General features: G+C 30.9%; 1 protein-coding gene across 1 annotated transcript; it reads right to left on the bottom strand.

Annotated features, from left to right (window-relative positions):
* Positions 1-1,540: 1,540 nt before the first annotated feature.
* Positions 1,541-2,788, bottom strand: LOC124934616 (alpha carbonic anhydrase 7-like). Its single transcript, XM_047475140.1, has 5 exons — positions 2,695-2,788; positions 2,367-2,584; positions 2,147-2,253; positions 1,940-2,042; positions 1,541-1,840 (listed from the first exon to the last, which is right to left on the bottom strand). Exons 1-5 carry the CDS (start codon positions 2,786-2,788, stop codon positions 1,541-1,543), a joined length of 822 nt encoding a protein of 273 aa, XP_047331096.1.
* Positions 2,789-10,624: the final 7,836 nt, after the last annotated feature.

Below are 10,624 nucleotides of genomic sequence, written 5' to 3'. Positions count from 1 at the left end.
TCCTTAAAAGTTAATCAGGAGTGGGTTATAATATGGATCATGTAATTAGGACTTTTCAATTTCTTAATTCAGAATAACAAGACCATTTCAAATAATTACTTTTTTAATTTTTATTTTTTTGGAAAACCGTAAAATTGTCTTTTCATTAATCCACCCTAAAAATAGGAAAAAGAGACATAAGTTTTTTAATCAAACTAAACAAATCCTAATTTAATTTGAAAGAAAAAGAGTAACAAATACAAACTAAAAAAAAAAAAAGTCCACTAAATCGCCTTATACAAACATTAATCAGCAACGACTTTTTCAAATAATATAACTCATTCTCTACAAAGCATTCAATTATTCGGAATGATAGGAATACGCTTCCATGTGTGTAATAGTGCATGGCCATAAAAAATATATCGTTCCAAACTTGCACCTCGTTTCTCCTAGTTCTTAAGAAGACTCTAACGTGTTTTTTAAATTATTAGTCGCTAAAGACCTTGAGAAGTTTTCTAGCTATAAATTACTAGTTAGAGAAGATAATAAATAATTGAATTAGGCCTATATGGGAGTTAGGTTAAACTAGTACTTACAATTCAACTTATTAACTCGTTTACCATAACTTAATAAAATTAAAACAAAAATGTAAATTTTATATTTTAATATTATTATGAGAGCAATCCACCAAGAAAGTTCAGCGCTGAAAGTCGGCTTAAGAGAACAAAAAGTCGTGAGTTCAATTCCAACTAGAAGCGCTTTGAATTAAAACGGGATCATTGTTGTGGAATGTAATGTTAGTTCTTTTAATTAAAAAAAAATACTATTATGAGGGCATAAATAGTAAAATGAGATATGTAACATTACTCAATTCCATGTTAACATGATTTTGATGTTCCTTTTGAAATTTTATTTGTTTTCATTTATCATTTAATTAACTTATTATGTTTTTTTTGTTTTTGTTAATCATACTTCACAAGAGATTTCAGGTAACTTTTAAAAAAATGAAAATTAAAAACTAAAAAGACAAAATAAAAAAAGAAGGATCAAAACACAATATATAAATTTTAAAGTTAGCTAGTGCATAATTAAAAATAATTAAGGTGAGTAAAGTATGGGTTTACTCAAACTAGTAAAAATGATAGTTCTCTAGTTTTGTGAGCCTTTAGTGTTTGTATAATAATTTATTATATTGTTTTAGTGATCTTTGATGTAAATCAAATAATATTCGGATAATTAATTAAGAGATTTGTCCAGACACTAGATTCAATTTTAGTATTTTCATAGGTTAATAAAAAGAGTTCTATTTATTTTTACAAAAATTATCTAATCCATAATGGCCAAACAAACACAAATTTAGTAAATAGATGAATGTACAAGTATTGATCCTTGTGAAAAACACACAATAATATTTTTATTCATAACGCTAAATTATATTATGTCTTTTATTGGTACAAATAACAATAAACAAAATTAAAAAAATGATTAAACATACTTAATTGACTAAATTAAAAAGGTACATAATAAGGGCATACCAATTATAAACTTCGCAATACTATTCTTAATAATTTTCAGGATTATAATATTGAACTGTACGTTCATTTATGGATTGCAATGGTCTAGCATTGCTCCCGGATTCATCATGAATTGTATTCCGCAACATTTTTAGTTGTGCTCTAGATATTGTCATTACCTTATTGACCACGGTCCAAATAACAGTTTCATTGCATGGAGGAGTAGTTAAAGAACCATGATAACGGTAATATTTATGATTTCCAATCTCAATCATTCTCGGATCTACAATCCCCACCATTTTCTCCATTTCTAGTTTGTCTTTAAGGTCTATCAAATCTTCCTTCAACTAAAAGCAAAATATCAACATAAATCTTGAACTATTTTTTCCTCAGTTTTCTAATAGTAAAGATAATACACAATCGACCGAGAATGAGTAGGTACGTACCTGGCTTAAGAAATAATCGGCATGTCCAAGTTTGTAAATGATACTTATAACGGCAATTTTTCCGCTCTTGCTCTTATGAACCAAGTGAGCCTCGAGATCAAATCTACATTTTGTTTGTGGAATTATATTAGTCCAAACATTATTATTATAATATTTCACCACTACTCAAGCGACATACACTTTCAAACATTGGAAAAATAGTATTACCTTCGACCGTTAATGGTATGCTCGGAAGGTGAATGCCAATGACATTGGTCGAGTTCATATTCAGTTTCATTTATTTCAATAGATCCCGCATCGCCTTTCCAACTCAACTACAATATATGTTTAATTATAAATATCAATAAAACTGATAATAACCATCAAATACCTATTTAATTTAATCGAGATGGCATTATTATTCACATTAATTAAACTATATTTTTACCTGCATGTCATGGCCTTTATTAATGAGGGTGGCTTTGGATGGCTTGTATTTCCTTTTAACAATCCCTAAATGGGAAACCATTTCAACTCTCTCATTCGAAAGATCAATTGGAGACTGCAACCTTCCATTCTTACACATGCTCCATTCTTCTCGTATTTCTCCCCATCGTTCCGGTCCCCTTTCGCTATCATACTCGTAGCTGAACTCTCCTGCATACTCTACATACATTTATTATCATTAATGTATGATGCCATTTTTGTGTTAACTATAAATTATAATTTTACCAAATTGTTTAGACAATATTAATGAAGTAAAAATTAATGCTTACCATGTTTCTCAGATGCTGTTGTATAATTGGAAGAAGCTAAGAACAAAATGAAGAAAAGTATAAGAAGAGTACTAATGCTTTTAATTTTCTCCATCTCTTGAAGACTCTCTCTTCCGAATAGAAGATTGTTACAATTAATTATAAGTGATTAAATTAGAATTGAGTGTGGTGTGGTGTTATAAGGGTTGAGAAGATGAAGAGCTTATATAGGAAGAGGCCAGCCATGATCTTCCTTAATGTGAACAACAATAATACTAATGTTCCATGCATGCATCATACTTTGAAAATTATAAACACTATTAATTTATGTTAATTAACCTTAATTTTTCTAAATATGATAGCATCATCAAATACATATATTATATATATATATATATTCAAGACTACAACATGTGTTGAAGTATAGTACTTGAATACATGCTTGAAGAATTCAACCCACCTCAAATTCTAAATCTCATTGATAAGATAACCTAGACAATTATGAAGTCCTATGTATATATTTTAAGGAACCTTTCAATTAGTATTAGAGAGAAAAAATAATTACATTGTAGATTTATTATTATTATTATTAAAAATGTTGATGTTTTTTCAATGAGAAGGTATTATGACATAGTAGTTTTGCTAGTATTGAATTCATTTTTTATTATTAAAAGCAAACTAGTGATCTTATTAGAGTCATTTGGTAAAAATCTAATTAATTGATTTCTGTGTGTTGTTAGCATATGTTTTTTATATTAATGCTCTACATTTAAGCATTTAAGTACAACAAAAATAAAATAAGATAAAATAAAAAGGCACAAAACATAAAAATAAAATGAAAACATTACACCCAAAAATTAAAATTATCGAGATCATAAATCTTTAAGAAAACGATTAAGGAATTCTGAGTGGACTTTACCAAAACACATAAGGCTAGCAACAAGTTGTCTGAATTCAAAATTTTCAAAAATTATCAGGCCTCAAACATGAAATTTTAATCAATTTCCACAAAATAATTTGTTATTTTTTTTACTAAATATGTTTCAACATTTTAGTTTTGTTTAGTTTAGGGATATAAATAAAATAAAATAAAAAACAGATTTTATTTAGAGCAGGTGGATGTGCGGGAATGGAATAAATGTAATAATTAAATAATAATTAATAAAAATGTTAAAGCAAATTAAGAAGTGGTGAAAATACGATACCGTCAATGTCATTGCTGGGTATGCTTGTTTGATCATGTGTTGTTTAGATTTTATTTCATTATATTAATAATTCAACAATTAATTAATCAAATCATTTCAATCCACAATTAAAATATAAAACATTTTTAATTAATATATCAAGTATGATCGTGTTTTGATTATTTGATTCAAATAATTTACTTTCTATTGTTTTTCTCTTTTCTAAAAAAACACATTATTTTCAAACAATCCCTAAGAGTGTTTGTTCTATTATCTTTCATTTGTTCTTTTGTGTGTTGAATTTAGTCAAGTCATTGAAAGTTCTATACTCATCTTTCTTTTTTTTTAAATGAAATATTAATTCATATTGAAATTAACATGACCATTAATTTTGTTTTAGTTTTCTTTTTAATTTAATTTACTATTTAGTTTGATAATTCTAAAGAAAAAGTCAAAATCCACATTTACCCCATTTTTATTTATTGTTCTTTTTTATTTTTTTCAAGTTCCCTCTAAATGTTTCTAACTTCACCGTAACTCTAATTTATAAATTTGTCATTGGAGTTAGTTAATGAAGAATATATCAATATGAGACATCGAATTACACTTCAACAACAAGGGTGGAACTGAAACTACCAAATTTTCAAATAATATCAAACCATCTCTTTGAATCTTTGTTAGGTCCATTGGATTTTGTTTTACTTATTCTTAATGTCTTGAAGTCAATTTAATTCCTTGAACATCAAGTAACTCTTACTTCTTCTACTTCAAACTTGGCAGTCTTTCATACCAACAAGAGCTACATCTTGGACATTTTTTGGAAACCTCCCTAGAACTTATCGAGAACCCTCAAAGGAACATCAAAGCTCTCTAGCTTCTTCTCCTCTCGAACAACCTCGCTCTAATACCACTTTTTGGGATACCAAGAAATGAAGTATCCTTTAATACAAAATCAATAACAACATCGAACATTATGAAAACGTAAAAAAATAACTAAATAACGCAAACAGAAAATTTATAGTGGTTCGACCAAAACAGACCTACATCCACTTTCGAAGCACAAGAAACTCTCAACTTTATTATCAAGATTGTTATAGGAGTATTACAATGATTCTTTTATAATGAAATTTCACACACAACTCACAAGGAAGTGATGCTCGCAAGAAAAATACTTGGATTTTTAAAGTGCCCGACTACACCTTTAAACAAGCCTCAATTAGGTCAATATCAATATCTTTTCCAAATCTCTTAAAAAGTTTCCAAAATATTCTTACCATATTTCCTAATTGTATTTTCATCAAGAAAGATTTAATTTCCTTTTATGATAATATTATTTTCTTATATCAAGATTATACACCAAACTCTTTTGTTGAATACATTATTTCCTTGTACTAAGATTCTGTATTCACTTACATCCTCTCCTTATTGTTTCAATCACATTGGTAATAAAAACATACATTATTGATTAATAAGGTGCGTATGATTGATTCATAACGTCAGTTGTAAAATGGACTGTTGAATAATCAAATCCACTATAAAAACGAACAATATTTTCGTCCCATTTCCTACTGTAATATCACTTATAAAATTATTTCAAAAATCATTGCCAAACGTTTTAAAGTATTTATCTCAAAACTCACTAGTCTTGGACAATCAGCTTTCATCCCTAACAGGTTTATCTCCCATAATATCTTACCCATGCAGAGTCTTCTTATGGGTTACGGTAGGAAATCCATCTCACCACGTGTGGCTTTTAAGGTGGAAATCCAAAAGGCTTTTGACTCCATCAATTGGAGCGCCATTCACGATTTCTTAACCGCCTTTGGTTTCCCTTGTATCTTTATTGACTAGATTATGCAGTGTGTCTCGATCCCCCACTTCATTGTGAGCGTGAATAGTATCCATGATGGGCTTTTCAAAGAGGAAAACGGGGTTAGGCAAGGGGATCCTCTCTCCTCCTACATTTTCATCCTTATTATGGAGGTCTTTAAGTGCATTGTTAAAATACTCCTAAAGTACTGACCTTTCACTCACCACCCTTATTGCAAGCAAGAATCTATCACCCATATATGTTTTGCAGACAATTTCTTCATCCTGTTGCATGCTGACGCTAACTCTGTTAGAACTATCAAGGAGGCTCTCACCATTTTTTCTAGTGTTACAGGTCTCAAAATTAATCAGGGCAAAACCCTTGCTTTTTATGGTGGCGTCAAGGAGGAAACCAAAGCTAGCATATTCAGGATCATGGGAATTGAAGAAGGATCGCTCCCCGTCCGATACCTAGGCATCCCACTCTCCTCTAAACAATTCCAAATCTCGCACTGTCGACCTCTAATTGAAAAGGTAAAAATGTTATTCTGGGATGGGTTACTAAAAGACTTTCTTATGCATGTCGTATTGAGATGGTCACTAGAGTCGTTAAGGGTATTATCGGATATTGGGCACAATAGATCATCCTCCCGAAGAAAGTCATGAAAGAATTGGACTAGCTTATGAGGAATTTCATTTAGGGGACTCAAGGGCATGGTGGGAAAAAGATCAAATGGACGGACACATGCAAGACCAAAAACGAAGGTAGAATCGGCATCAAGGATCGTGTCTCCTGGAACAAAACTCTCACCTACGGGCACTTTCGGTATATAAAATATTCATACATTTATCTTACATTGATTTCGGTATACCTTAATTTTGTTACGATATCGGTATTATATCTTTGATACCTAAAAAATATATTAACTTTAAAAAAATCAATCTCATCGATAAGGTAGAAATTACATATATTGAATAATATTTTAGTATAATTATATTAGATATTATTCAAAAATTATATTTTTATAATTAAATTAATATCAAGTCTATTTAATTATTTTCTTATAAATATATATATATATATATATATATTATATTTTAACTTATAAATATTATTTCGGTATTTCTCGATATACCAAAAATTTAAAAATCTCATACCTTTACCTTACCAATAATTTTGGTATCAGTATCATACCTTACCTTTTTTTCGGTATACCTTAAAAATCGATATTTTCGATATATTGTGGTACGGTATTTCAATATACCTTTAATATCGGTAATTTTTTCCACCCCTACTTATACTAATCAGGTGTCATACTCTAACCTAATTATTCTATGTTATTGGATTTATAAGAATTTTGGGTTAGTTTTAAAAAATGATGATTAAATTACCTTATAATCAAATTAACCTTAAAAAATATCTAATTAAATTAATAATTTTTTAGTTTTTTTTTTTAAATCTAGGAATCTATTTAAAATGTTTTTGAATTAGAATCGATTTTGTGACATTTGATTTATTATAAATCACTTTTGTTATGTCATTTAGTGGGTTAATTTAGGGATGCAAATGAGCCGAGTCGAACTCAAACCAACATGAGCTCGAGTTTACTTGATTTAATAATTATTAGTTCAGCACGAACTCGAGCTCGAACGAGTTTATAAATTTGAGTTAAAACTCTACTTGACTATTTATCTATAAGCTCAACTCAGCTCGAAAAACTTAAAATAAAATAAAATTTTTAAACTCGAGCTCGAATTCGAACTTGAACCCAAATTTATTTTTAAAACGTAAATATCAAACTTACATATCTATTCAACGAAAAAATGGTTGATTAACTTGAGTTTACTAATTCTGGAATGAAATAATATGAAAAAAATAAAGTGACGAAAGAGGTAAGAATGTTTATGAATAAGTGAGAGCTTCTCGATTTCATTGTCCAAGAATGAAAAAGAATGGTGCAGAGAGAAGAGTGCTTGTAAAGTGAGAGAAATTGTAAAAATGAAATAATATTTATGAATAAATGAGAAAAATTATAAAATTGAAAGATATATAATATTATTATTAAAATATATTATTATTATAATATAATATATTCAGTAAATATATTTATTGAATATTTCTACGGAATATATTAAATTATAACGACCCCAAAGATTAGGGAATTAGGATTTCTAATTTTGAATTTTTGTGGTAATATGCTATAATAACGTCTTTCGTGAATAAAAAATATTTGTTTTAAATTTTATGTTTAATATTAGAATAAATTAAATTTATATTATCTGAACTCGAGCTCGACTCGAATTTGTTCAAAATCAAGCTCAAGTCAAGCTTTGACCGAACGGCTCATATGTGGCTTACGAGTAACATGATTCATTTTGCATCCCTAGATTAACTAGCATGAATTACGTGCAAAGAATATATATAAAATATTATTTATTTATAAATATTTTAAATAAAATTAAGTTTAATCTTAAACTTAATATTAATATATATATATATATATATATTATCCTTCGGCATCCACTTAATCCCTCAATTGACCCTCATCTTGTGACTCACACTTTTTCATATGCATTTTTTATCCCTTCAGTAAACCACCACCAATCTTAGTCGATCTCAATTGATGACACACCTCAAACTCAACCACCAACCCTCTAATTGACCATCATCTTGTGACTCACACTTTTTCATATGTCTCTTTATCCCATCGGCAAACCACCCACTAACCCTAATCTTTTGACTCAATTTTTCGTGTCTATATCCCACGACAATCTACTCACCAATCTTAGTCAACATCTCTTTTACTCTCATTTCAGCAAATCAACAACCAATCCCAATTGATCACAGACTTCTTATCCAACGTCAAACCAAACACTAACCACTTTCAAATGCTCGTCAAACAAACCAATAATTCCAACTTCACACTCGACAAACCACCCACCACCCGACTTCCATCTTGTGACTTCACACTTTCAAATGCTTGTCAAACCAACCACTAATTTCGACTTCACACTCGACAAACCACCCACCACCCGACCTCCATCTCGTGACCTCACATATTTTCAAATGCTCATCATACCAACCACTAATTCCGATCTCACACTCGATAAACCACCCACCACCCGACCTCCATCTTTTGATCTCACATATTTTCAAATGCTCGTCATACCAACCACTAATTCTGATCTCACACTCGACAAACCACCCACCACCCGACCTCCATCTCGTGACCTCACACTTTTAAATACTTATCAAACCAACCATTAATTTTAACCTCACACTCCACACACCACCCACCACCCGACCTCCATCTCGTGACCTCACACTTCTAAATGCTCGTCAAACCAACCAAAAATTCTGACCTCACACTCGACAAACCACCCACTAACTGACCTCTATCTCGTGACCTCACATATTTTCAAATGCTCGTCATACTAACCACTAATTCCGATCTCACACTCGAAAAACCACCCACCACCCGACCTCCATCTCATGACCTCACACTTTTAAATGCTCATCAAACCAACCATTAATTCTAACCTCACACTCGACAAACCACCCACCACCCGACCTCCATCTCGTGACCTCACACTTTCAAATATTCATCAAATCAACCACTAATTCTGACCTCACACTCCACAAACCACCCACCACCGACCTCCATCTCGTGACATCACATTTGTAAATACTTGTCAAACCAACTACTAATTCTGACTTCATACTCGACAAATCACCCACCACCTGACCTCCATCTCGTGACCTCACACTTTTAAATGCTCGATAAACCAACCACTAATTCCAACCTCACACTCGACAAACCACCCACCACCCGACCTTCATTTCGTAACCTCACATTTTCAAATACTTGTCAAACCAACTACTAATTCCGACCTCACACTCGATAAACCACACATCACCCGACCTCCATCTCCTGACCTCACATTTTAAAATACTTGTTAAACCAACCAATAATTCCGACCTCACACACGACAAACCACACACCACCTGACGTTCATCTCCTAATCTCACATTTTTAAATACTCGTCAAACCAACCACTAATTACAACCTCACACTCGACAAACTACCCACCACCCGACCTCCATCTCGAGACCTCAGAATTTCAAATGCTTGTCAAACCAACCACTAATTCCGACCTCACACTTGACAAACCACACACCACCCAACACCCAACCTCCATCTCTTGACCTCACATTTTCAAATGCTTGTCAAACCAATCATTAATTTCGACCTCACACTCGATAAATCATCCACCACCCGACCTCCATCTCGAGACCTCAGACTTTCAAATGTTCTCCAAACCAACCACTAATTCTGCCCTTATATTTTCGGGATTCGAACTTTTATCTTCAGTATGAAATGTAAATATTTAAACCACTAAACCAACTATAATTATTGAAATAATTTTATTATTTTGTGTGTGTATATATATATTTTATTTAATATTTATTAGAAATTAGTTAATTTTTATACAAAATTTAATTAAAAAAGAGAGAGTGTGAGTTAAATTAGGAAAGGAAAACTAATTAAGATAATTAAATTAGGGGGAAAAAATTACCTTAATTAAATTAAGAGAGAGAAATTACCTTAATTAAATTAGGAGAGAGAAATTACATTTATTTGTGGATGATTATGGAGAGAGCGTGTTGTTGTGCACCTCCAATATTTTAAATTAAGCGTCATTAAATATATTTATAAATTAACATTTTTTTTCATGAGATGTAATGATATGGAGTGCTTGTTGTTGAGGTGTTCTTTGCCATTGCGGGCGGGTTTTAAATTCCGGGTAAACGGGTTAGAGTATAAATACTTTTTTTTGGTATTTTTCTCATAATATACAGTAAGGTTGAGAGAGAGTGAATTACAGATCTAGGGTTTTCTAGTTTCCTTCTTCTTCTTGTTCGTTGGCTGATCTAGAGAGAAAGATTGAGAGAACTT

Source organism: Impatiens glandulifera, chromosome 4 (assembly GCF_907164915.1).
Source record: "Impatiens glandulifera chromosome 4, dImpGla2.1, whole genome shotgun sequence".
NCBI lineage: Eukaryota > Viridiplantae > Streptophyta > Magnoliopsida > Ericales > Balsaminaceae > Impatiens > Impatiens glandulifera.
This window is presented reverse-complemented; position numbering and strand designations above follow the sequence as displayed.